This window comes from Lentinula edodes (assembly GCF_021015755.1).
Source record: "Lentinula edodes strain Le(Bin) 0899 ss11 chromosome Unknown C8R40scaffold_22, whole genome shotgun sequence".
Classification (NCBI taxonomy): Eukaryota; Fungi; Basidiomycota; class Agaricomycetes; order Agaricales; family Omphalotaceae; genus Lentinula; species Lentinula edodes.
This window is the reverse complement of record NW_025764328.1, coordinates 620,705-646,951: the sequence shown is the minus strand read 5'-3', so window position 1 is coordinate 646,951 and position 26,247 is coordinate 620,705. Positions and strand designations below refer to the sequence as shown.

At 47.7% G+C, this 26,247-nt stretch overlaps 9 protein-coding genes across 9 annotated transcripts; 5 read left to right on the top strand and 4 right to left on the bottom strand.

Annotated features, from left to right (window-relative positions):
- Positions 1-3,574: 3,574 nt before the first annotated feature.
- C8R40DRAFT_1171818 (uncharacterized protein) lies at positions 3,575-4,704 on the top strand (the record flags this gene model as incomplete). The annotated part of the gene is made up of 6 exons (XM_046231769.1): positions 3,575-3,586; positions 3,655-3,708; positions 3,986-4,042; positions 4,091-4,177; positions 4,228-4,319; positions 4,419-4,704. 6 exons carry the CDS (start codon positions 3,575-3,577, stop codon positions 4,702-4,704), a joined length of 588 nt encoding a protein of 195 aa, XP_046085376.1.
- A 268-nt stretch (positions 4,705-4,972) lies between these two features.
- On the bottom strand, positions 4,973-5,912 carry C8R40DRAFT_1171817 (uncharacterized protein; the record flags this gene model as incomplete). The annotated part of the gene is made up of 2 exons (XM_046231768.1): positions 4,973-5,649; positions 5,702-5,912. 2 exons carry the CDS (start codon positions 5,910-5,912, stop codon positions 4,973-4,975), a joined length of 888 nt encoding a protein of 295 aa, XP_046085375.1.
- A 6,597-nt stretch (positions 5,913-12,509) lies between these two features.
- On the bottom strand, positions 12,510-13,510 carry C8R40DRAFT_1047907 (uncharacterized protein; the record flags this gene model as incomplete). The annotated part of the gene is made up of 2 exons (XM_046224466.1): positions 12,510-12,926; positions 12,977-13,510. The coding sequence occupies 2 exons, from the start codon at positions 13,508-13,510 to the stop codon at positions 12,510-12,512; spliced, it is 951 nt and encodes a 316-aa protein (XP_046085374.1).
- A 2,800-nt stretch (positions 13,511-16,310) lies between these two features.
- Positions 16,311-16,829, top strand: C8R40DRAFT_1047909 (uncharacterized protein; the record flags this gene model as incomplete). The annotated part of the gene is made up of 1 exon (XM_046224467.1): positions 16,311-16,829. A coding segment is annotated over one exon (519 nt), but the record flags the coding sequence as incomplete, so codon positions are not given.
- Positions 16,830-17,100: 271 nt separating this feature from the next.
- Positions 17,101-18,116, bottom strand: C8R40DRAFT_1171812 (uncharacterized protein; the record flags this gene model as incomplete). The annotated part of the gene is made up of 3 exons (XM_046231767.1): positions 17,101-17,283; positions 17,337-17,429; positions 17,487-18,116. 3 exons carry the CDS (start codon positions 18,114-18,116, stop codon positions 17,101-17,103), a joined length of 906 nt encoding a protein of 301 aa, XP_046085372.1.
- Positions 18,117-18,456: 340 nt separating this feature from the next.
- C8R40DRAFT_1048141 (WD40-repeat-containing domain protein) lies at positions 18,457-19,915 on the top strand (the record flags this gene model as incomplete). Its single annotated transcript, XM_046224482.1, has 6 exons — positions 18,457-18,556; positions 18,608-18,807; positions 18,859-19,133; positions 19,187-19,249; positions 19,301-19,574; positions 19,625-19,915. 6 exons carry the CDS (start codon positions 18,457-18,459, stop codon positions 19,913-19,915), a joined length of 1,203 nt encoding a protein of 400 aa, XP_046085371.1.
- A 507-nt stretch (positions 19,916-20,422) lies between these two features.
- On the top strand, positions 20,423-21,817 carry C8R40DRAFT_1171810 (uncharacterized protein; the record flags this gene model as incomplete). The annotated part of the gene is made up of 2 exons (XM_046231766.1): positions 20,423-21,392; positions 21,453-21,817. The coding sequence occupies 2 exons, from the start codon at positions 20,423-20,425 to the stop codon at positions 21,815-21,817; spliced, it is 1,335 nt and encodes a 444-aa protein (XP_046085370.1).
- Positions 21,818-22,489: 672 nt separating this feature from the next.
- On the bottom strand, positions 22,490-22,812 carry C8R40DRAFT_1110275 (uncharacterized protein). Its single transcript, XM_046228319.1, has one exon. The coding sequence runs from the start codon at positions 22,759-22,761 to the stop codon at positions 22,546-22,548; it is 216 nt and encodes a 71-aa protein (XP_046085369.1). The 5' UTR covers positions 22,762-22,812; the 3' UTR covers positions 22,490-22,545.
- A 449-nt stretch (positions 22,813-23,261) lies between these two features.
- Positions 23,262-25,760, top strand: C8R40DRAFT_335311 (uncharacterized protein). The gene is made up of 10 exons (XM_046234746.1): positions 23,262-23,570; positions 23,626-23,823; positions 23,883-23,936; positions 23,989-24,225; positions 24,281-24,586; positions 24,643-24,696; positions 24,759-24,809; positions 24,870-25,073; positions 25,129-25,437; positions 25,520-25,760. The coding sequence occupies exons 1-10, from the start codon at positions 23,384-23,386 to the stop codon at positions 25,582-25,584; spliced, it is 1,665 nt and encodes a 554-aa protein (XP_046085368.1). The 5' UTR covers positions 23,262-23,383; the 3' UTR covers positions 25,585-25,760.
- Positions 25,761-26,247: the final 487 nt, after the last annotated feature.

The following is a 26,247-nucleotide window of genomic DNA, read 5'->3' as shown; positions in this document are numbered from 1 at the left end:
TTCCGACCGGGGAAACTCGGCGAGAAACCCGATTCGATAACTAGACGCTGGGACGTCTACCCTAAAGAGGGGGATATCGGCTACGCCCAAGTGAACCCTCACAACTTCCGTCCTATCTTTACTAACGAACAACTCACTGCGTCTCTTCGAGCTACCTTCCTGGAAGGCCCCGTTTTACGAGCCTCGATTATCATGGATATCGAAGCTCTACACCAAGCTATCATTCTCGCCCTTCCCGCCGACCCGAGCTCCGTTGTTGGTTTGGAACTTGCAAAAGATCCTTCCAATGAACGTTGGAGCTTAGGTAGTGACAAGCTACTACGCCTTGACGACCGTATTTATGTCCCTAATCACGGCGATCTTCGCCTTCAAGTCCTCCGCTACTTCCATGATCATCCACTTTCCGGCCATTTCGGCCAGAACCGCACTTTAGAAGCTGTACGTCGTCAATACACCTGGCCTAAGGTCAGAGACTTTGTTCGTGACTACGTTACCTCCTGCACTATCTGTGGTCGCAATAAGCCCCGCCGTCATCGGCCTTACGGCTTGTTGAAACCTCTGCCGGTTCCGGTCCGACCATGGGATTCCATCTCCATGGACTTCATTGAGCAACTGCCAATGTCGAATGGTTACACTGCTATCCTAGTCGTTGTGGATCGATCTTCCAAGCAAGCTATATTTATTCCAACTCACGACACCATTACTTCCGAACAACTAGCTGAGCTTTTTGTTATTCACGTCTTCTCTAAGCATGGTGTCCCTAATCATGTTACTTCCGATCGTGGTTCCGAATTTGTTTCAGCGTTTTTCCGGGCTCTCGGTAAAGCGCTCTCCATGGAACTTCATTATACCTCTGGATATCATCCGGAAGCCGACGGGCAGACCGAGCGTGTCAATCAGACTCTCGAACAGTACATCAGGATCTACTGCTCTTACCAACAAGATGACTGGTCGCCTTTACTCCCGATCGCCGAATTCGCTTATAACAACGCTCCCAATGCTTCCACAGGTATTACTCCATTCTTCGCTAACAAAGGATACCATCCAAATATCACCGTTCGGCCCGAGGTCGATATGAAGTCTGACCTAGCTAGAGACTTCGTCGTTAACCTCGATGAACTCCACGTTTTCCTTCGAGAGGAAATCCTTTTAGCCCAATCTCGTTATAAGGAACAAGCTGACAGGAAAAGAATCTCGCACCCGGAGTTCCCGATCGGCTCCGAAGTATTTGTTCTTGCTAAGCACATTCGCTCTACTCGTCCTACTGAAAAATTCTCAGAAAAATATCTTGGTCCTTTCAAGGTCATCAGTCGACCTGGTACTTTATCTTACGAGCTCAAGCTCCCGGACTATCTTCGCCGCATTCATCCGGTTTTCCACGTCTCACAGCTGGAGCCGGTTACGCCGAATCCTTTCCCGAATCGTACTCAATCTCCTCCACCTCCAATCGAAGTTGACGGTGAAGAGGAGTACAACGTTGCCGAAATTCTGGACTCCAAGCTGGACAGAAGGTATAAACGTTGTCCTCTACGTTACTATATTCGGTGGGCCGGTTATGAAGGTACCGACGATGAATTCTCTTGGGTTGCTGCTGATGAATTACATGCTGATGAACTGGTACCCGCATTCCACGCTCGATACCCTCTGAAACCTGGACCTTGATCACACAAAATCATTTTATTCCTTTCCCCCGTTTTCCGCCGCGCTCCGCCGAAGTTTACTTTGTGCGTTTAGAGGGTAAACACGATGATAGCAAATTGAGTGTTTATCTCTTTCTCTTAATTGCTTACATTCTCCTTCTATCTACTATTTCACTTATATTTCTTTCACACTTAGACTAATTACACTTCGTACTAATTACTTCTTACGCCGCTTCGCGGCCCATTCGCTTTCCGATTTCAAAATCGAGTTAACATTTTTTTTATATATACAAAGTCCAAAAAACAAAATTATATAACGAAGGCAGGGCAACAAGAAGAGTACAAGAAGATGGCCAAAGGCCGATGTTCGATGTCCGATGTTACTCTACTCCGCTCTCTCCTTCCCTTTCTCCGACCGGGCCTTCTTCGGCGCCGGTTCTCCCTCTTCCTCTACCTCCTCCTCTCCTTCTCCATCCTCTTCTTCTCCCATCCTCCTATCCTCTTCTTCCTCCTCACTATCCACGACCCTTCTCCTCTTCTTCGGCAGCCGCGAAGGTCCTGGTTCCGGCATCTCCGGTGGCGTTTTCCTCCTTCTCGCGGCGTCCGTCATCAACCAGTCCAACTTGCGGTTGATATGGCGGTTGTAGGTGTTGTCCTTCAACTGGCCCTCTCGAAGCTGCCGGTTGTCTGCCAGCAGCTGAGCCATCTGGCTCTCCAAGATCGCCAGGCGCTCGCCGATCGGTTGTCCTCCCCCCTCTCGCTTCACCGTCGAAGGCCGCCCGGAGTACGAGCATCTGACCTTAGCGTCGTGACAGGGTTTACAAATAATTGAACTCCTCTTGCCAGCCTGCATCCGGCAAGGGATCTTCTTGTTCCTGCATCGTTCGCAGGGAACTCGCTCATCGTCGTCTTCATCGTCATCATCTCCGCCATCGTCCGGATCTCCGCCGCTAGCCTAAAAAACTTAGAGTTAGTAAGTCGGTGAGGATATGGCAGAAATCACTCACCTCCATCCTCTGTTTGCCCTTGGCTTTCCTAACCACCCGAGGAACTTCTACTTCCACTCGACGAGCGGAAGTAGATGCTTCCCCTGGGGAAGGGCCCCGGCGGTTTTGCGCTGCCGCGGCTGCCGCAATCCTCCTTCTCTTCTCCGCTGCCTCTTCCTCCAATCTTCTGGCATTAGCGGCCCGCTCGGCGACCTCTTGCCTCTGCCTCTCCTCCTCTGCTTTCTGTCTAGCTTCTTCCTCCGCCTTCCTTTTTTCCTCCTTCCTCTTCCGGTTCTTCTCCCTGGTGAGTTGCAATTGGAGCTCGAGCTCCCGTTCCTCGTCAGAAGGATCCGGCGTTGAAGGGCGAGTTGGGGCCGGGGGCGAAGTTGGATGGGCGCCGGTGACCGAAATCGAGCCGACGGTAGTGGTGGTTCGGGTGGTGGTGCGACTAGAGGACATGTGTACTTGGAGTTTTGGGAACTTGGCCATAGCGGCAAAACCTGGCCCTTTTTTATAGGGTCAAAACTACGCACGGACCAGCAAGAAATTTTCTTCGAGTTGTACTCGGTTTACGGTGTACCGAAAATTTTCTTGGATGACTAACGATAATCCCCGGTACCAACGGCTTTTGAAAATTTTCCTGCTGACTGACGGGCCAAATTCCCGATGCTGACGGCCTTTAAAATTTTTCCTTGTTGACCAATCAACTACCGGTATTAATGGCTTTCGAGGGCTCAAGCCTAAGAGGGGGATACTGTCAAGTCCATGCCGCGGGCCTCCATTCCGCCGCTCGGTACTCCGAAGATCCACTCGTTATTGTAATCTCACTCTTATTGTTCTTTCTCGCTACACATACCCTTTCGTTCTAGTCCCTTCTTATTGTCTTTTACTCTACCCTGCAGGTACTACTCGTACAGCTCCTAGTAGTTAGTCTGGCGCTCCGCACCGATGCGCCGTTCCGTAGATATAAATACTGCCTGTACGCTACTGTAGTTCCTCAGTTTAATTATCAACTTAGATCAACCTAGATCTCCCTTCTCAACTTAAACTCTTCTCTAAGTCTTCAGGCTCAACGCCTCGAAGTACGTTCTCCTCGACCTTAGGACTTGACGTTCTCTGGTCCGCTCCTCGTCATCGGCGATACCGCCGCTCCGACCTGGCTGCTACTTAGCTCCTCTCTCTCTACTCTCGCTCTCCGGGGACTAACGGCGTAACGGCGGTGTTGTTAATAACTTCACTACTGTCCCATTCGTCTTCCGCACTTAGACACTCTGTGGCCTTGGCACGGTTACACGGTGTACATGATCTTAACACAGCCCCTTTCAACTGAGTATTAACATCCAACTTCTATGCTTGCAGGTTGATGCGCTTGTGTTGGAATCCGACGAAGAGGATGATGTGGTATTCGTTTCAATGGTGAGTGAACCATTTATTTATCCCGCTCATGCAGTAATCATTATTTAGAAGTCTTCTCAGTCGCAGTCCTCCCAGGATATTGGTTTGAGTGACGAATCTCACCAGAATGACGCCGATCTAGCAAATGCTCTCAAGGTACGTTGCTCCTGTATCTATGCACTTTTCTTCCATGACCAATTCTGCAGGTGGCAAAGAAGAACATCCAATCTTTCAACGATGCTGCGAAAGTTCGCAATGAATGCACATGTTGCCTTGAAGTAATGTATCAGCCTTTTATGTACGCGGTCGTCGTTCCTTCTTAGTATATAAGACACTTACTTCATCCTCGACGCAGCCTTTCCTGTGGCCACACTTTCTGCAAAAATTGTCTCCTTAGGTTGTCCGACATCTATTTCAAAGCCAGGTATAATTTTGCCTGCCCCGATTGCCGCACGATTCAAGGCCGTTTCACACCTATCCCCAACTATTCCTGTCAACGCAGTGTCGATGACATGCTGGAGATGAAAGGCATTCCAACTCCTTTGCGTGAGCCGCTGCAATGGCCGCGTGCATTCCAATCCAGGCCTCCATCACTTCCTTTTGTTTCTCGTACTGGAACATATCCCGTTTCTCCTCCCGTCTTTGCGCCTGCTCCGTTTCCCATTTTCGTCGATGATGATTAGGTGTCAGTCAGCCGATGTAATAATGGAATATTCCCCTTTCATCTTTTCGCGTGTTTGTCAGTCCGTCTCGTTCTTCATACTCAGTAGATATCAGTATCGGTACATCTCAATTTAATCAACTTGTATAAACTTCAATGTATTGCGATCACAAACTTATAATCAGTCAATTCGCAGTTTTACCATAAGTGTACATCAAGTGTATGTGCAAATAAATCAAGACAGTCGAATGAGCGTGAGCATAGAGCAATCCTCGAGTCAAAAGTTAATCCTATGGACACGTTAACAATCTTAACCAGGGTACAACAGCCAAACTTACTGCACAGAGATTGACAGCTACAACCAAATCATCAGAGATAGCCCATCTAGCAGTGTGTGCCGCAACCTGTTTTATGTCTATCACCTCGAGAGTGCCTCCGAACTTCGAAGAAACCAACTTGGCTTCAAAGCCATTGTCCCAAAAATCGGAGAACGGATCGAGTCGGAAAACGGACTGACTACGAAGAACTGCAAGTTGAATGGGACCGTTGTTCTGTTGCCTGAAAATATGCTGAATCTGACCGGCCACCCACTTCCGTCCAGGTTGATAGTCATCTTCTGGCTGGAAACAGATGTAGCTATTTCCTGAAGCACCCTCAGCCGGGATTGTGTAATCACCCTTAGATGCAGGAATGCGGTTGAAATACTCAACAGGCTCTTTACCAAGTAATTTGGTGAGTTCTGGAGCACTTGTGAAGGTGGTCTTTCGGATCGACCGCGATGCCACATCAGGATGTTCACTAACATCGTCGTCGTCGGAATGAGTAGAGGGCCTCCGATCATAGTTGTAGGCTTTATCTAGAAGTTTTTGGCAATACCGAAGGATGGGTGGAGCATTAGATCGCATTAACCACTGGCGAAAGAAAGAGCCTGTGCAGAAAGAATGGTGGATTGTACGTTCGAATTCACCTATGCTTTGAAATAAATGACTGATATCACGAATAGATTGGACGATACCTACCAGGTTTGTGATTTGTCGGAATGCGCTGAAGTTTTCCAATCAATTTCTCGAAGGGGAAGAGCCACCAGTGCCGAACACCGCTGAATAAGTCCATAAACTCGTGAATGTGGAATGCGAGATGGTGAGAGGGAAATATCCATCCAGGGAAGTTTTGTTTCAGCCCCAAGACATGCAGTCGTAGTAGATGACGGAACTGTTCACGGCGGTCCATGGTAAGTTTGCGCTTCGTCATAACCAGGGATGCACAAGTCAAATACAAGGTCGTGTCCACTGTCACGAAGCGGCAGAGGCGGAGTGACGGCGGAGTGACTAACGGAGCGGGAAAGCGGAGCGACTAAGCAGAACGGTGAGGCGGAGCAACTGGACAAGGCAACAAGGCGGAGCGACTAAGCAGAACGGCGGCAAGCTGGTCCCAGATAATGACAGAGATATATTGAGTATCGTAGTCATAGGTAATAATAAGTAAGCACATACCTGGTCCCAGATAATGACAGAGAGGTCAAGATAAGGGACCAGGCTGTGGAGGGTTGGCTATATATACATAATCCGGTCTGCGAGAAACAACGATGTAATACTGTACAGTTTAGGAACAAGGAAGGTGGCGGAAGCCAGTAGAAGGAGAAGATGGGTCAGGTGGATCGGTAATCGATGGATCAGTAATCGATGGGGGTTTGACAGTGATGGGATGATGTATCGTACAAGTAAAGGCGTCGAGACGGTGAGAAAAGGAAAATGATAGGGGCTGCGTACTTTATGACATTACCCCCCTCCTTATGACCATTGCCCTCGATGGTCAAGGCTTTGCCGCTGTTGGGTGTTTTTTATGAAAGGCCCGAACAATTTTTGGTGCTCGACTGAGGTTGGCTGCGGGTTCCCAAGAGTTGTGCCCTGCGTCGTAACCTTTCCACTTAACCAAATATTCCAACTTCTTCCATCGAACCCGGCTGTCTAAGATCTCCTCTACTTCGTATTCCGGTTCGTCTTCATCCTCTAAGTATACCGGCTCTGGTGGTGTTGGTATTTCGCCATTAATGGAGTTACCTTTCCAGGGGTATAGTTTATCAACATGGAAGACGGGATGGAGGCGATCTAGGGATAGGGGAAGGTCAAGGCGGTAGTCTAAAGGGCCAATTTTCTCCAGAATGCGATAAGGGCCAAGCTGTCGATCTCCTAACTTTTCACTGGAAAGCTGAAGGTTAATGTCCTCTGCACTGAGCCAGACTAGGTCTCCAACTTTAAATTGATGAGCTTTCCGCTTCCCGCGTTCGTATCCCTCCTTCTGTTGTTTCTTTCCTAGGTGTAAGGCAGCTCCGGCATCTTGTCGCGCTTCTCGAAGAATCCGTATACGGTCATCCACAGCTGGAATACCGCTGCGTTGGCCCACTGGGATATTGAACAGGGGAAGATAGCCGTAGGTTAGCTCGAACGGGGACATGCCTAGCGCAGAATGAGTCCGTGAGTTAATCACAAACTCCGCCATGGGAAGGTGCTCTGCCCAGTCGTCTTGTCGTCGTCCTACATAGAGGCGGATGTATTTCTCTACTTCCTGATTTGCTCGTTCGGTTTGGCCATTAGACTGAGGACGGTATCCGGAGGTTAGATCTGATTTAATTCCTAGCCTAGCGAGAAGGGATCGCATGAGTTTAGCTGCAAACTGGGGTCCGCGGTCGGATTTAAAGTGAAGAGGAAGACCATGGAGACGGAAGATCTCTCGGTAGTAAATATCGGCAACGCCTTCGGCTGTGATGGAGCTGGTGCAAGGAATAGCGTGAATTTGTTTTCCATACAGGTCTGTGCAAACCAAGACAGCATCGTAGCCTTGGGAGTTAGGTAGCTGTGTTATCAGGTCAACCCCTACCTCTTCCCATAGACCGGATGGTACATCTAATGGTTGAGTTACGGCCCGTGGGTGTCGCTGGATCTTCTTACGGGCACAAACCTCGCATCCCTCAACATATTTTTCCACAAAAGAGCGCAACGTAGGCCACCAGAAATGGGTACTGACCAAGTCGAGTGTCCCGTGTAGTCCGGGGTGTCCTGCAGTTGGATGGTCATGGCATTGACGGAGTACCTCAGTGCGTAGGTCGTCGTTTGCTGGTACGTATACTCGACCTCGGTAGTAGACCAACCCATTGTCCTCTTCCCATTCGGCTATCCCATTGGCCAAGCGCTGTAGTCCGTGCTCTTTGACTGTTTTGAGACCCTCCAATACCTGTGCTTCCCGTTCTGAGGCTTTCCGGATACGATCCTCTAAGGGGTTCTGTAGGATCGAAGCTGCAATTTTTACGAAGTGGCCAGGTTTAAGGACTGTCTGTTGTCGGTTATCATCGCTGTCCGATACATGATGAACTGCCATGCGGGAGAGAGCATCAGCTTGGGTGTTTACTCTGCCAGGGCGGTGGATCATATGAAAGTCAAACCGTGACAGATAGAGGGCCCATCGGGCTTGTCGGCGGGTGAGATCTTGTGCAGTGCGCCAGAATTCGAGGTTCGAATGGTCCGTAATGATGTCGAATGGTTGAGGGAGTCCTTCTAGAAAGTTCCTCCAATCCTTCAGTGCTTCAATGATAGCAAGCATTTCTCGATCGTAGATTTCGTAGTTCCGTTCCGCTGGCTGCATGGATGCCGATCTGAAGGCTACCGGATGCCATTGGCCGTCGTCTTGCTTCTGCATAAGGGCGCCTCCCGTGGCAAAGCCTGATGCGTCTACCTCGATTCGAGTAGGCCTGTCTGGTGTCCATAGAGCAAGGATCGGTGCGGAGATGAAGGCTTCTCGAAGGGTATCAAATGCTTTCTGTCGAGTGTCGGTCCAGGTAAAGCTGGTGTCTTTCTTCGTCAGGTCGTTCAGAGGTCGTGCTATTTTGGCAAAATTCCGGATAAAGCGTCGGTAGAAGTTTGCAAATCCCAAGAACCCTCGTAGTTCCCGAAGGTTAGTAGGGACTGGCCAATCACGAACAGCCGCTACTTTTACCGGATCCATTCTCACCTCCCCTTCTGAGATGATGAGTCCGAGGTATTCAATCTGTTGTTGTTCAAATTCGCATTTTTCGGGTCGTAGGTAGAGGTCGTGCTTTTCTAACCGAGTTAATACTTCCCGTACCATTCATCGGTGTTCCTCGAGATCGTTACTGAAGATAAGGATGTCATCTAGGTAGACTGCCACCTTGCCGGCTGCAATGAGATCAGCAAATATAGCATTCATAAGTGCTTGGAACGTGGCAGGGGAATTTGTGAGACCAAAGAACATGACCTTAGGCTCGAACAAGCCTCGGGTTGTTGCGAACGCGCCTTTCCATTCATGCCCCTTCTTAATCCGTATGTTATTGTAACCCCAGCGGACATCAAACTTCGTGAAGTATCTGGCTCCCTGAAGTCGGCTAATGATGTCAGCAACTAATGGGAGCGGGTATCGGTTCTTCACAGTGTACTCGTTCAGTTTCCGGTAGTCTTGTACGAAACGGAGTTTCCCATCCTTCTTCTTTACGAAGAAGACCGGTGATGAGATTGGTGATTTTGAGGGAACGATATAGCCTTTCCGTAGGTTTTCTTCTAGGAAACGATCCAACTCCTCCTGCTCGTTTAGGGACATGGGATAAATCTTGGTACGCATAGTTGCTGGTGCTCCAGGTACGAGATCAATCGCATGGTCCCAAGGTTGGTGGGCAGGTAATCGTTCGGAGGCGGATTCTGAGAAAACCTTCTTGAAATCACGATACTGCTCAGGGACCATTTCTTCGAAGGTTTTAACGGGTTTGTCTCGGTTGGCTTCCTCTGCTAGCTGCTGGGAGTAAGTGAATCCTGCGGCGCACCAGACTTCCTCCGTCTGTTCCTCTAGAATTCCTGCTTTTACCCATGCCCGGCGAGTTTTATGATTGGCTCGAATTCGGTGTATTGGTGGTTCTTCCACCGCTGCTGATTCACTTGGTTCAAGGGTCGCTTCTAGTGGCACCTCAATGTGGGGGTTTTCTGTGGGAGGTTCCAGTTCCGGGAGTTCGAGGATCGGGGTTTCTGTGTGAGTGGCGGCTAGATGAGAGTACAAGATCTCCTCGTCTGGGACTTCTTCTATCGTTACTCGAGGAGGCTTTACTGAAAGTCGTCCTTTCTCCCAATCAATCTCCGGATTTACCTTCCGTAGCCAGGGGAGTCCAAGGATGATGTCTTCACCTCCTAGGTTGGTGATCAGAAAGTCCATCCATCGCTCTTGATTATCCACTGTGAGTGCTAGACGTGCAAAATGGGTTATCCGTCCAGCTCGGTTAGGTGTTCCATCGATATTAAAAACGTCGATTGGTTTATGGAGGGGTGCACATCTTACATGGTTCCGGGTGACAAAATCTTGGTTTAAAAACAGGGCGGTAGCTCCACAGTCTACCATGGCTGCAGTTGTTATACTGTGATTCCTTCCTCTTAGTCTCGCATGAATTCGGAAATGTGGGGAAGTAGAGTTTAATTCCCGGATCGACGATATTGTACATGATGGGTGCGAGTCATACGAGGAAGTAGCGAACATAACAAACTGATTACGGGGTACTCTCGGTGCAGCCGAAGCGGGTACCCTCTTTAAAAACCCTGTTGAAAGCCAGAGGACGAGGAGGACATAGCGTTAGCACGATCAAGTAATTCCCTTATTTGACCAATCTGATTGGAAAAGTCCTGGTTAGGGGGGCTCGGAGTAGCAGCTACGGGTGCAGGAGCAGATGTTGGGGTCGAGGATGCGATTTGGACGGATTCGTTTGGGAATAGGGAGAATGGCGCGGGTCCCGTAGCAGATATCTGTTGGCGTCGAGGTTGCTGGCGTCGGCCTCGGTCTCGTCCGAGTCCCATGAATTTGTCTTGGCAGACTGCTTCCAGATGTCCTCGACGTCCACAGTAGCGGCAGGTGGTTTCTCGGTGTGGGCAGTTTTGCTTGACATGACCTTGGGCACCGCAGCCGAAGCATCGTCCTCGCATGCGAGCTAGGAATGCTTCCCTAGTATTCCCATTACTGGTGTGGGTTGCATCAATGTCCATAGCATGGGGGTCAGCAGGGGTAGTATGAGCGGTATGCATGGGAGGGTATCCAGAGTTCCGGCCAGTCATGGTGGGATCGTGCAGGTAGACATCCACCGATATGGCCCGTTTGATTGCCTCCTTCAGAGTCGGAGCAATTCCTTGGGCAATGTTTACGGTGATGAGGTGTTGTCGGATCTCTGGGAGTAATGCAGTGAAGAAACGTTCCCGCAAGTCAATATCAGACATTTCAGTCCGATCTCCGATATCCTTGAACTTCTGAGCGAATTCCGCAACTGTCTGTCCTTTACTTTGCCTGAGATTCTTGATCTCGCTACGGGCTTCCATACCTGGGTCCATTGGTTCAAACCGTTGGCTAAATTCCTTCAGAAACGCCTCCCAATTTCCTCCGAAAGGGGGATTTTCCGCATTGAAATGTAGCAGATGGGGAGTTGCCCAATCTCCGGCACTTTCTGTGAAGAAGCCCAAGGCGGACTTGATGAGTTTTACTTGGCTTTTGGCGAGATCCGGTTGTTCTGACGCCCAATTCTGGAACTGAGCCATGAAGCGACGGGCTTCAGCGCCATCTTTACCCTTGAAAACCTCGGGCTTGTTCATGCTTGACTTAGAGGATGAGCGTTCCTCCATAGCTGTAGCAAGGTTAGCTACTTGTCTGATGAGCTGAGCCATGAGATCCTCCGCAGAGGTGTTTGGGGCAGGCGGGATAGGAGTCGACATGATGGGAGTAGGCAATCGGGGCTGGGGAATCGGCAGGAAGGTTATATTGCTCACAGTGAGTGGCTCTCGGATTGAGTTCGAAAGGGTGTTGGGGCAAGGTTGAGACTGGCAATCGCGCCAAGTATCGTCGTTGTTATGGGCGTGAGCTTGGTCTCTGGGGTCAAGTGCGTGCGGGAGTGCGGAGCAGTCTATACTGGCAACAGGTGTTTCAGAGTCGGGCGGAACTGGGGAAGACGTGGTGTCTATAGACCCTGCAAGGACAACCTTATCGGTAGGCTGTCAGTGCAGTAATGGATCTTGACCTAATGTCACGAAGCGGCAGAGGCGGAGTGACTAACGGAGCGGGAAAGCGGAGCGACTAAGCAGAACGGTGAGGCGGAGCAACTGGACAAGGCAACAAGGCGGAGCGACTAAGCAGAACGGCGGCAAGCTGGTCCCAGATAATGACAGAGATATATTGAGTATCGTAGTCATAGGTAATAATAAGTAAGCACATACCTGGTCCCAGATAATGACAGAGAGGTCAAGATAAGGGACCAGGCTGTGGAGGGTTGGCTATATATACATAATCCGGTCTGCGAGAAACAACGATGTAATACTGTACAGTTTAGGAACAAGGAAGGTGGCGGAAGCCAGTAGAAGGAGAAGATGGGTCAGGTGGATCGGTAATCGATGGATCAGTAATCGATGGGGGTTTGACAGTGATGGGATGATGTATCGTACAAGTAAAGGCGTCGAGACGGTGAGAAAAGGAAAATGATAGGGGCTGCGTACTTTATGACATCCACTACAGAAGCCATATCACGGGCATTTGCAGCGGCTACAGGCGACGCTTCTTTCCATAAGCTCAATATAGCTAACGGAAGGTGGATGGAAAATAAAGTTCTCCAGTGATCTGCTTTCAAGGTTCCTGCTTCGTACAATCCGACATTTGGAGGTGGGTTCGTCACCCAAGCAGGTGTAATAACTTCGCGTACTACTTGCTGCACTCTCCGCAATAGATCTCGAGAGTCAATTGAGGTCGATTTCATCTGTTCGATGGGTTTTGTCATTCTCTATATAATGAGGTGTTGAGAACACATCAATGAGCAGGAAATCTGATGCATACCCAGGCCATTAACTGCTTGACCATGTCATCTTTCGCAAATTTTCCTGCAGGAAGCCGTTTGAGGTCGGTGCAAACATAAGCCAACGAATCCCCGGAAAATTTCTTCAGAGCTTTCCGAAGCTCGTCTTCTGGCTCGTCTCGGGCTAACGGTTGTTGCAGAAGCCGATGAATGCCACCAACTCCCAATGCAGAAGAATAACTCATGGACTTGCCAAGCTCCCTCATCAGTTCCGCTTGTCCCTCAGGAGTTAATGTGCGAGTGGTAGCAGACGTGTCTCCAGTGGTACTTGAAGGATGCCCGGGAGCCCATGGAGCAGTAGGAGGTGGAGAATTTACTGGTGTGAAAAAGGGCCATACAAAATCCTCTGTCTCTTTGATGCCATCGACGCGCTTTGAATATATTTGAGAGTTTACAAGAAGCAGAGAAAATAAAAACGCACCCAATCAATTAGAATATTGGTCAGATTCTCCTTCGTCACATTACCTTTGACTATCTTTGAAGAGATTTGGAATTGAGGGAATTTGTGGTCAGGGAATATGGCCAGATTGTCGCAAACAAAGAGAATTGCGATCCACTTCTGCTTGTGGATTCTCCCGTATAATGATTTCTTCTTCGATGAGTTTTCAGGGGCCTTCTCTGACAAATCACTCAGTATTTCCAAGACAGCCTGATACGCACGGCTATCATTGGAAATTTCAGCTTTCAGAGATGCCAGTCTGGTCTCCCGATGGGCGCGGTGCTCGGAGGAGAGGTGACCCCAGTTAAGCAATGAGAGTCGGTTTTCGTCTATAGGTTGAGATACATAACCAATGACACTGCTCCATCGGCGCAATGGCACTTCGGTCTCCTCTACCAGCGATGACAATGGTGGAGGAGGCACAAAATCATGATAGAATGCGAACTTGAACCTAGGATTTTTCGGCTTTCGACTGATATCTTCAGGATTGTCTAAGCCCAAGATATCCCGAAACATCCTTTGAAGGAGAATGAGGAAGAGTGTGTGCATAGGATCGATACCAATTTGACGAAGACGCCAATATGGGAGCCGCAATAGCTCTGATAACCGGGTACCATAGAGATCCTCGATAGCCTTGCGCTCCTTGACCATGGCATCACGCCACATCTCAGCACCCTTTCTGATACGTTCATCATCTAATGCAGTCCAATTTTCGTAATCTGTTCTGCCCAGATGTGCCACATGCCAACAATCACAGAGGAAGCAAAAGTGGTGCGACGTAACATCTAATAAGCCACAAAATGGCCGTGCAGCTTTGAAATCCATGAGAGCTAAGGCCAGAGCAATACGAAAAACACGGCTGTAAGGTGATTTGGAACTGCGAGATTGAAATGTAGCATAGGGTCGAACCCCTCTTGTGTACCCCTTCACCAGGTCATCAACCAGTGGCTTCAGGTAATGGCGGTGTTCTGCATTACTCGCATTCGGTTCATGTGGACCCCGAATTATGCCAGGAATATAGAGGAATGCATGATCGTTCCTGATCTCGAGCGGAAGATTCAAACAGCTCATGGCTATCATACCAGTTGAAGACTTCTTTCCGCGAATGCGATTTCCTTCGACGTTGAAGAAATCAGCATTCAAGACGAAGAACCAGCGACCTTCAGATCCACGATTCGCAATGAATAATTGGCCATCATTGGCTCGAAATTCGTGGACAAACCGGCCATCTGTCTCATCAACCTTGTCAATAGGAATGGAGTGGTGGCCATTGACAGTTTTGCAAAATCTGTCACCGTATTCTTCAATGCCTGGGAGCGCGAGAAACCTTCCGAACCAGTCGAAGAAAGGATAATACTCATATATTTTCAAGGGCTTCCCATACGTCAGTAAAGATGCACCACAGATCTCTTCTAGCGGTGCCTTCCTTTCCGAGCAAACAGTAGGGTATACCGCATGTGAAGCATCATTTGGATAGGACGGAGGATGTGTGTAGCTGCAGCTAGGACAGACAGCATAGGGGATACAGTTGACATTCAGATTGAATTTTTGCTCTAGCGTCTGGATGGATTCAGGGATACTGGCGAGTGTAGCTTCTTGATCGGGATTAAGCTCCTGGCCACCCAGTGTTGCAAACGAAAAACCGAACATTTTCAATAACTTCAAGATGAGGCTCGAGCCTCGTTGTGCTGTTCCTTCAAAGACCCGGGAGACAAGGGCGAGGCAGTATGCGATTACTGTAGCTGTGTTCTTGCCCTCACCAGGATCAAAGAAATGTTCCCCTTGACATAACATGAGACTAAAGATTGAGATTGAAATTAAACACGTACGGTTGTTGATTTTTACAGGAGATGAGTCTGGATACTCTAATCTCCACATGCGGACCACCTGATCCAACGACTCCAATATTGCTCTCACTTCTTTGACCTCCTCGGCAACGGCAGTCTGGGTCACAGAAGTGAGCTGATAACGAAGGGTTTCGGAGCTATCCTCTACGGTACATAAGATGTTCCGTATCTCTTCCGGAGTGTGGGATGACAAGATCGCTTGAATTTGGTTCTGTAGCGTGTGAGCTGCTTCAGTGAAACTTGAAATAGCATATAAACCACGGGTTGTGCACTTGTTCCTTGTCTTTGGATCTCCAAACTGCAGACGACCTTGGGCATCTGGAACTAGGATTGATTCTAACGAGTCTGCTTCAATAGACGAACTACTCCTTGGGATGGCACTTTTGATCATATCCTTCACCTTGAGGATCATGCATTCAATGAGTATACGATAATCAGATTACAACCGGTACTTACAGTTTCTTTAGCAAGTTTTACTTGAAATTCAGCAAATGGGGATTCTAGTGACTGCTGTTGCGAAGAGTTGTCCTTGTCAAGATTTGAACATGCTCCAATCGCCATAATCCTCAGATCGTAGTCGGAGTCAGTAGAGGGAAGATTTTTATACTTTTGCATAGATGCTCGCGCTCGTGCTTCTGATGGAGAAGGAGAAACCGATACTGGCTGTCTAGAAATCGCGGGTTCGTCCTTCAAGCCAGCCAGAAGATCCTTGTACGAGCCCATCACTGTTGTCGTTGGGTGTAATCGTCCTCCCAGCGACCGAGCCGGATTCCCGATCATCAGATTAATCGGTTCCCACCCTATTTTCCTAATCCGGTCCTCCGACTTCATCACGATCCGCCGACGTTGAAGTCAACGGAATGTGGGTTTTCAATGATTATTGCAAGTTATATCTCTCATGAAATAACTTCTTGTACAGGCCATACCTAGAAAGTGAAATACGTCGCCACATCAATGTCTGTACATTTGCTAGGTGTACAATGTCTTTTACTCATCTACTTAAACAGAAACTTGCACGGAAAATCCTCGATGAATTCTTAGGTATTGATGACCCAGCTAACTGGAAAGCCTTCACTGTCTTGGCCGATGAGCTGGGATCATATCTAGCTGATCCTCCTGCTTACATTTTACCCGTTTCTCCAATGAGACTCGACACTTCTTTACATACTGCAGCCGGAATGCGAGACAGTCCGTGGAATCAGATGGTCGTTGGTCTCCTTGCAGGCCAAGCAGCAGAACATGCTTCTCCAAACCCTGACTACTATGGCACTCACGAACGAACAATTGATTGGACTGCGCTCTTTAATGAGCGTATTTATCGGATCTTTCTGGAAGTTGTCAAGGCCAGAGCTGGCGTAAAAGACTATGACTACGAGAGGAAGAAGATTGAAAGTCGAAGAAGAAGGGCACGTCAGTATGTATGTATATATTTCTTTCGATCTGTCCATAGCATGTGCTAACTTTTCTGGGCTAAGAAATTGGAACGGCGCCTTCAGACTGCAGCAGCAATGATCCATATTGCAGAGGTTCTGGGTAATGAAGAACAGTATAACTGTTGGTCTGAGATAGTTACTGCCCTTCATCGTCTTGGGATTGCAGGAACATCCGATGATGAAGAGGTTTTGGACAGTCAAGGGCAACAAGGGATCATTGTCTATGAGCCTGCATTCCGTCACCCTCATTTCAATGCAGTTTTTGACCAAGTCGATGCGACCCGTGAAACTGAAAAAGGTCTATTTGCTCAAGTAGGACGAAAACGACTCCCACGATTGCGTGGCCATCATCAGGTCGAGCGGTCTCCTCCTTCTCATCTTCCTTTGTCATACTACCACCCTGAATATTTGACTGCAATGCAGAAGGGCCTTGTCGTCAATGTTCCGACAGCAGCTGAGGAAGTCCCAATTCCGAGGTATGTGAACCTTATATCGAGTAGTCGTCAATTACATTCTTTCAATAGTGTTCCAGCCCTTTTGAATCATGAACCCTGATATTGTCAATCGCGTTCACCTTGGTAGAAATTTCAGCCTTCGGGTTTGGGCCAAACGTTTCCAATTGTCTAGTATCGAAATATCGGTTATCATCTATCACAAGAAATTTGTCCGCATTGAAAGCTCAATGAGATGTATTAATATTATCTAGTTAGGCGTGAATTTTGAATGTGTAGCACAACCAAGGCCATACGAACGACAAACGAATAGAAATAGGTTTAGGCAGGACATGAGTTAATTACGCGTGAATAACTTGCTAGATACTCTGAGATTAGGTTGATCTAGTATGACTACGCTCTACTCGCTTCTCAGCCGCGCGGCTGGCCTCTGCTGCAATTTTCTCCAGCTTCTCCTTCCTAAGCACGGATTTCTGGTATTTTAAATGGTTGCGAATGAAGTCGTCGACAGCCCAAAGCCTGCTGTATTCTTTCAAAAAGGGGTACTTTTCGACAGCCTGTGTTCAAGTTTAGAGTGTTTCGGGGTTCTTCGAGAAATGATTGCGCTCACCAGCTCTCGAACCTTTTTCACCTTTGCTGCCGTTTGTTCACTCATAGGAACCTCACAATCTAGATGATCATCAACAAGTTTGTTGATATATTTCTGGTAGGGTCAGTGATCATGAGTAATTGCACGCTCCAGAAGATGATGTATATGCACTTTAACTTGGTCATATTTTTTTCTTGGCCATGACAAAACATCAAAAAGTGAATAACCACCACAATTCGGCCTTCCAACCTCACCAGGAGGTTTCGGTATCAAGAAGTCGTCATCAGAATCGTTCTCGAAAACAAGTGCGGGCGGACCACGCCTCTTCGCAGGTACCGCGGAAACAGTTTTAGAGCTTCTATCAATCGCCTGTGCTAAATCATCCGCCATTGAGACAGAGGCAGGTGAATGAGAGGCAAGTGAATTGGTGGCAGATGTAGAGGAATCGGAAGAATGTTTAGGACTGTGCGGAGTGTGATGATTGTTGCCGTATACGTATGATCCTTGTCGAGCACGTTGCAAGTGTGCAAGTCGCTCTCGGTCAGATTCATATTCAAGCTCGCTGGACAAAGACTCGATGGATACTGAAGGGGATAAAGGCGAACGATGCTGCTGTAGCTGAGGATCTGGGGAAGGGCTGCTGTATGGCGAAGCTCTGTTCGATGTTTTCTGTGTCCGTGTTGGACCAGTCGATGGGGCAATAGTGGTGTGGTCGACGGCACTAAGTGTCTCAGAAGGTAGATTGATTTCCTTGTGATCAGCACATAGAGGACGATGGTCGAAATTGCTATAAGGATTCATGATGGTGCAGAAGGAGAATGTGGAAGTCCAGAGTAACCAGTGGCCTATTAAATATGGTGAGCATATCGGAGGCGACAAAGGCGCGAAAGTAGATGCAACTGCAAAGGGGTTTGAAAATGCATATCCGCTCCAAAGTGACTTCCGATTTTGCTTTGAGCATCCGATAAAAGGGCTTTGAGGAACAACAATGCTTTCCATACACGAGCATTGAAGAACGGGACCAAGCCTGATCAAGCAGGGACCAAGCGTCACCCAGTGGCACGGAAATTTACGTGATCCGGAACACGTTTCTTACCCAGATGCTAATTTGGCCTATATTTCTTCTTCAGATATAATCGTCATGGTCCCTCAGTATGAGCCACTCGCCACCTTGTCGGGTGCGCACGACGCTGTCGTCTCTCTCGCCTTTTCGGCGAAGGCCAAGTTCCTCTCTGCTGCCGGTCATTCATTTCCTCTTGTTTGTATTTCCAGTCTTTGAATTTCCTGTGCAGGGTACAGCGGCGTATTCGTTTGGGATCTCTCGACTTCTGCTGCCATTACTTTGCCGCATATGCTATTTGCTCCTCAAAACCCGAAATATGTGATCACCTCTTCTATCTGGGTCTATTTTCAAAAAAACAAACGCCACGTCCTACTGTTAGCCTCTATGCGGGGAGATTTGATACTTTGGGACTACAAGGACGACATCAAGGTGGGCCAGAAGGCCACCTCACTCATAGAAAAACTCTGATCCCGATTATAGTCCTTTCAGGTACTTTATCGGGTGCCTCCAATGGAAAACAAGGAAGAGGAGGTTCTCTCCATGGATGTTTATGAACAAGATATTGCCTCGGGCAGGATTGGAAGAGTCATCGCTGCCACAGCTAACCGACACATTAGCGTCTGGTCTTTGTCTTCATCCGGGGAGTTTTCCAAAATCTTCTCCACTACGCTCGATGAAAACATCAATCCGAAAACGGTTCGAATGTGTAAGATTACTAGAGACATTTTCGTGTTTCCATTCTACGGAGGTGAAATGTGCGTATCTATACACCTCAATTCCTCTGTATCGACCCTCATTGAGTTGTTAGACTTTGCCTAGACTATAAAACCGGAGCGATAAAGTCCCGTAAATCTCATGGCCCCGGAATAATGTGCGGGCATGCGCCTTTGCCTTCTCTGTTATGAGTCTCACATTTTTTCAGGGGATCTGTCGCTTTGAGCAATACGAGCAATAAATTCGTTGCTTATACTGGGAAGAACTTCCATCTTTATCGTCTTGCCAGCCTAGAGCTCTTGAAGACCTACAGCGCCGAGACACCAGTTGTTATGTTTTCCAAAACAGTCGCATTTGGAGAATCCGAAAACATTATTGTCGGTGGAACTGATCGTGGCCATGCTCTGATATATGAAGTCAATACGGAAGAGCTACTACAAACCTTGACCTACCCTCGCGGAGGCCTGGTACAACCAGTTACAGTAAGTGCTGCAAAACGGTTCAACTTCTATCACTAATGTCACTCGAGTAGACCATCACACTTCCTGACCGTCACCTTATCGCAATTGCGGGATCAACTGCTCAGCAATCTGCAGATGTAATCCTTTTCGAGAAACGTATTCCGCTTGAAGATGTCTCTTCTCCCCAGCTGCCATCGAGTGCTTCCTGTACTGACGTTACACCAAATCATTCTTCGACCGATTCAGTTCTTATTGGTTTTCACCTGTCAAAGCAGATCTGGGATTGGGCACGTATTCTCGGGCTCATGGCATTGCTCACATTCGCTGGGTACTATACTGTCTATCAGGTCTGGGTTTTCTAGGCGAGACTTCCGTTCAACGCTGACGACCGTAACACAGAACTCTCCGTTTAGCCCCAGTAATATAAGCCAGAAGCTGGATCATGCCAAGAACAACATGCAGAATTATGCAAGGCATACCGACGGTGTCTATAGAACGAAGATTCGCAACCGGGAACGCAAAGACCATACAGATACCAGTGTTCATTTACAGAAAGCCGTCATAATCGTAGATTAAAGATACGTTGTACCTATGTTTGTATATGTGCTTATCACTTTTCTGTGTTTCAAACAAGCCTACCAGCTCATTCCACCCATCGAATACAGTCAGTGATGATCATACTCGGCGTAAGGAGCTAAGGATCTCAAAATTCTTGCTCGGTATTTGATATGTGATGCTTACCTTCTCACCATATACGGGACTACTCGGCACTTGAGGATCTCTTTGGATACCGATGTTCAATATTAGAAGGGTGTGTGACTGTGAATAGGAATCTTATCTGGTATTAGTGCTCTTTCTATAATCACATCATGGTTCGCCTCATGGATACTAAACCCATCGGACATTTCTTTGTCTTGCGGATATGGCTTACTTCTTTAAAGAGACTAACTTCAGTCGAAGAAGTCCCCACTACTTGTTACGTTCAAGACTCTCAAATCGATAACATGTTTCTCCCTCTCATTTGTGCCGAGTTGTTCAGCGAATGCCTGTCTCATATGAGGGAGGCGGATCTCTTAGCATGCACAGGAGTCTGTCGGTCATGGAGGGAGGAAGCGAAATCATTCATCTTCGAGACGGTGGACCTCAGGAGAGATGGAAGAAAACTTGCAGAATTACGGGACTATCCCCATCGTATCAAGTACATTCGACGACTTATTGGTGACCCCTACCACTCTTTCATTCATTCTGACATTGCCCCCGGGCCAGAGCGACTTCGCGTTCTTGAATTTCGTGGAGATCTCCTCCTGGACACACCGGTGCCTTCAAAATATATCAACGAAACCATCTGTACTTTCAGTCCTATCCTCGAGGTGTTTATCTTCCACGATTCCATTCCGATGTTGTACAGTTCCTTCCGCACCATTCTCGAATCACTTGGTCAATGCAAATACCTCAGGAAATTGTCGTTGCCGCCCGCCGCTAAGCCGGGCGGAGGTTCACGTCAAAGTCATGTCGATGATGCATATAATGCATTTCGACAATTGGCACACGAGTTGCCCAGAATCGAGGGCAGGCCCCAGCTTCAATACCTTCAGCTTGTCTCTGCGGAAGGACGAGACTCCCCTCAGTTGTCGACTACAGCCTGTGCGAAGGGCCCTCAGGAAATGGAATACAAATGGTTGGAGGAAACCCATTGTCCTTTCGATCTCCATGGCCTTCGAGTTCTTGTGGTCGGGTGTCCCTTCGCTGCCCAAATCGTGCTCCCAATTGTGTCGACTAGTCTATGCAGGCTTGAATTATGCCAAGCTTTTGACACGCGTTTATCTTGGTCACACTATGGTAGGTCGACTTATGCTCCATTTCAGTACCAATCCAATTCCTGATCCATGTCCACTGCAGAAGATTTCCGGGCATCCCCCATTCAGTTACCATCCCTGAAACATCTCATGCTGACTTTCTTAATATGCCCTTCAAGATGGCTACTGGATATAATTCATGCACCAGAGATTGAGACCATCACCTTCAAATGGACAACCAGTATGCCACATGCATTTTATGAGGCGAATTTCAGACTTATAGACCATCAAATATCGAGATTGGATCCTACTCGCGTGTTTCCTTCCCAGTTGACACATGTCGCCACAGTCACCACTTGTCGTTCGCACCCTGACAGGCAATGGGACTTGAATGTTTTTCCGATATCTTCTCAGTACGGTGTTACGGTCTCTCATCAGCGCTTTGCTTTTCCTGATTCTGATATGTAAACGTTGCATTGAAGACGCTTTTTCGGACTTTGTCTTGGGCTCTCCATCCCACCCCTGCGTTCTCATACCGATATTGTCGACTCCCCTCCACGCCCCAACGTCTCTGTCACTCGATTACGACGCCACCCCTTATTCACCTACACTATCATGAATGTTCTTCTCGTGTCTATTTATCACGCTGACCTCTAATCCTAACACGTACATAACCTTGCGTCATTACCTGAATATCGATCATCTTTGTATGCGTACGCTGTAGATAACATTGCCCATCGCCGGCTTTACGGAATAAAATCTGCCGAAGGTTACCTGAGAGTCGGTGCCGACCCCTCAGCTTCCGTCTACAGGGTTTCCATCGGGTAGACATCGTCCGCTCTTCGCCCAATTTGTTTCTTGGCCGGGAAAGTAGATTAATAACAAAGGTAAAAGCAAATGGATTCTAGTATATTTCTGACCCGGAAAAGGCAATGTTGTTTGAAAGGGAAATGGTCCGGGAAGGGAGAACAATCCCAGTTCCTTTCTCCCTTTGGATAAAAGGTGGAAAATGAGACGTTTCTTCGTCGTAAAAGGGAATTAATCCCACTATCAATCTCAGGGAGGATATTTACTGGGAAAGGAAATAATTCGCAGTGTATTTCTGCCTCGATATTTATGTACTTTTTTAGGTAGAAAAGATACCGAGAAAGGAAAGTTTTCCCATAAAAAATTTCAGCCACTTTCTCAGCAGGGATTTATCGCCCCCGACGCAGTGACTGTCGTGGACCACACCAGACCGCACCTTGCTTAGTACATCGTAGATTTAAAACACGGCGCGAGTGGGTACAGGGCATCCCAGATGCTATAGGTGGTGAGTGAGAACCTTCAAAACAAAACAAGTGCAGGCACCACATCAAAAATGTCCAATTCCGGGGTAGGATAGACTGGTGAAATGCAGATATCATTAACATACCCCCGTTGGGGACACACGCCTTGCTTGCATCTGGCCGCCGATATAGTGAGGGAATTCGTTGTGGGGCAGGTAGTAGGAGTCGGAGTCACCGTTAGATGAAGGAAAAGTAAAAGGGCTGCATCTGGCTGTATCTGGATGCCTTTTGCACTACTGTGGCACTATAAGGCAATATGGATGTTATTGACCATTTTGCAAGCGATGTGATGGATCCCGAGGGGTGGGCCGACGGTGAAAAGCATTAGCTGAAAATTTAAAAAAGGTATGGTCTCTTTCTCTGTTGACGAACTTTGGCTGACTATGCGCTCGAGGATATAGGATAAGATATCGAGAGAGTCTAGCCCCGTCCCAGTTAACTTTCTCCTACCTCACACAGGCTTCAAGGTAAAACTGCAACCAGCTGCAACCCCTAGTTGATTAACATCAGCTGCTGCCCAAAATCCTCAATCGCTGATTGATTTCAGGAGCGCCATTTTATAACTTCTGGTCACATCCGGCGGCTCGTTTTTTGATCCTCAGAGCTGGTCTCCTCGTTACTTCCACATTCCTCCTCAAAAACGAACTTCGGTGCTGAGCGCCCTCACACTCTTGTCTCTTCTTTATCTCCGCTGGCGCGCTTAGCAATGCTTCATTCGAATTCTGTCCTCATCACTTTTCTCGCTGCAGGAACCGCTTCTGTGTTCGGAGCGCCTGTTCGCGAGGGCTTCGCAAATTCTCTCGCAACCCAGAACCCAAGTTTCCCTTTGAGTTTTCCTCTACCTTCTCCACAACATAGCCGATCTGGCTATCAAAATCTCGGACGTCGTGCAGGTAGGAGGTACATACGCTTAGCGAGGATGCTTAGATCACACTAAATGTGTTGAAGGAGTAACGAATCCACAGCACCTGGTATATATCAAATTTATCGAGCAGAACCAGAACTGTCTCGCCCATATTGGAGAATTATGGGACTGTAAAGCCGACGTGATCATGTTGCATGCAAAGCCCAATGATCCAGTGCTTCAGGGCAAGATCAGGAATTGGGCAACAAGAATACAACAAAGCATAGAAGCGTCCAAGCCAGGTGAGCGGAAACGTGACAACTCCACCTTTTTCTCGCCATTGAATCTTCATTTGTTTCAGGCTGTGCGGGCAGCGGCGGCCAAAGCAATCAGAACATGGAACAGATGTTAAAAGGTAGGAGATCCTCACCTCGAGCAGAACCAGGAACTCTGATGCTGCTTCAAAGGAATAAAGGACAAGGACGACCAAAAAATGGGTGAATTCGTCTGGGAACATAAGGAATACCTCGACATACCAGTTGCGGATATCATTCGCACCATCAAGGAAATTCCCAATGGCCCCAGTGTAATGTTGCTCCATCAATGGGCAGAGGACGTACAAGAACGAATGAATGAGTCTGGCAAACAAAAACCTCCCAGCTTCGGCGGGGGCGAGGACGTTCCAGTGGAAAAGTTGCTGGAAGGTATTGAGTAAATTTCTGAAGAAACGAGATGAAGTCCTGATGATACTTTCAAAAGGAATCATAAATCCTTCTCACCGAGAAAAGATCGCATTTGTCAAGGATCCGAACAATTGGAAGTTTCTCAACAGCGAAGAACGGGGGAAGTTCTTGATCAACGTCTGCACTATCAAGAACAACAATAATCCATATTTCGCGTCCATGCTCGATTTTTCTGTGATTATAATAAACAACAGGATGTTTGGGCCTGACAAACAACAACCTCGTGCGGCGCCTGGACATCCTACCTCACGAGGACTTACTGGTGAACACAACACAGAATCTGGGGTTCCTCAAATTTCTGTCAGAGATCAAGGTCAACGAGGTATGTTCATGTATCTCTTCCTGGTTCTTTGGGCTGGAAGATAATTCCTTTTCAAGAGTCCATCGAACGTCGTACTAACTCGCAGAGCGCACAAGGAACAGGCACAGAAGGTATTCTCCGAATTGCTGTTCTATTTGTAGTTTCAAAGATGAAGTCCTTCATTTATTTCTAGGATCCACTGGCCAGGGAAGCGAGGATCCGAAAGTTGAGGAGTTGTTGAATGGTATCTTTTTACCCTTGCCTCAAAATCGACTTTCGACAAATATATTGACCTACTGTGAAGGAATCACAGACGAAGCCACGCGAAAAAAGATCGAACTCGTTAAGGATCCGGAAAACTGGAAGCATCTGACTGTGCAAGAAAAGTCGAAATTCGTGATCAATGTCTCCTTCTTAGAGAATTACCCCAGCAATGCACATGTTCCGCCTCTGATCGACATTTATGTCGGATTCGTACAGGAAAGGTCGTTGAGTGATTTGTTGAAGGGTATGTTCCCCTTAATCTAGAATCTCAGTAGTTAACTACGCTAACGATTTTGAAGGCATAGCGAATGACACTCTCCGGAAAAAAATTGAATTTGTGAAGGACGCGGAAAATTGGAAATCGCTTACCCAGGACGAACAATCGAAATTTCTGCTGAACGTTTCCGCTATAAAGGAACACCCACTCAACCCACGATTTCCCCACTTGCTCGACTTTTCCGTGCAAAAAATAGAACAAAAAACGGGAAAGTTGATATCTGCGTATAAGGCGAACGAACAACAACCTCGTGGAGCGCTTGGGTATCATAACGCACGCGGCATTGGTGGGGAACGCGACGCAGGTTTTAAGATTCGACAAGTTCGACAAGGTGAGTCAATATTGTCGATCTTCATTCCTAGGGTGCATACGTATCCTCCCTCAATTCTGATTGGGTTTCCCCCTCGCGTCAGGTCTCGCCGGAGGGAATTCGGACGGCACATATCGTCGTCGCGCCTACGGATATGACTTGGATTGATAGAGATTTTTACAATGATTATTTAATGTCCATTGTATGTAATCTGTTCCTTCTATGCACTTTAGATGCGGTTAGTATGCTTGCCGATATGCTCGCCAAGTTAAGTGGCTTTCAGCGAAAGCGAAAAGGGTAATTAGAACGAGTACGTTGAGATTTATGCGTACGTCTCAACATTTTCACCGTTTAGTCAGCTTGATTAACCCCTTCCGTTTCAATGTGCTTCGCCAGTTTAGCCAGTTGGCCAGCGTTCTTTCAAGCATTATAGCACGGATAAGGCTGGATATAAAGACATCGTGTTAGCAAATCCTTTCACCCAGATATTAGAGGACTATAATTTGGAGGCAATCCTCGTCATGGAGATAATAGCCGGGGACGTGAACGGTCCTCTCTTATTCTCCGCAGCAGCACCCTCTTACTTTTCGTCGTAAGCCGAGAGGCACAGCCTGTTAAAAAGATTGCAACATCGGCCGCCTGCACTTGGGACGAGCTGTATATCACTCGATTCATTTGGCCAGCGCCATGAACAAATAAGAAGGTAATTTGTGAATAACAAGAGATCTGTAAGTGTATTGACTGGTATAATCTGTAGCAGTGTACGAGTTACCAACCAAAGAAACAGGTATCGCAAATACCTTTTTTTGTCCGGTTCCCCTCAATTTTTCA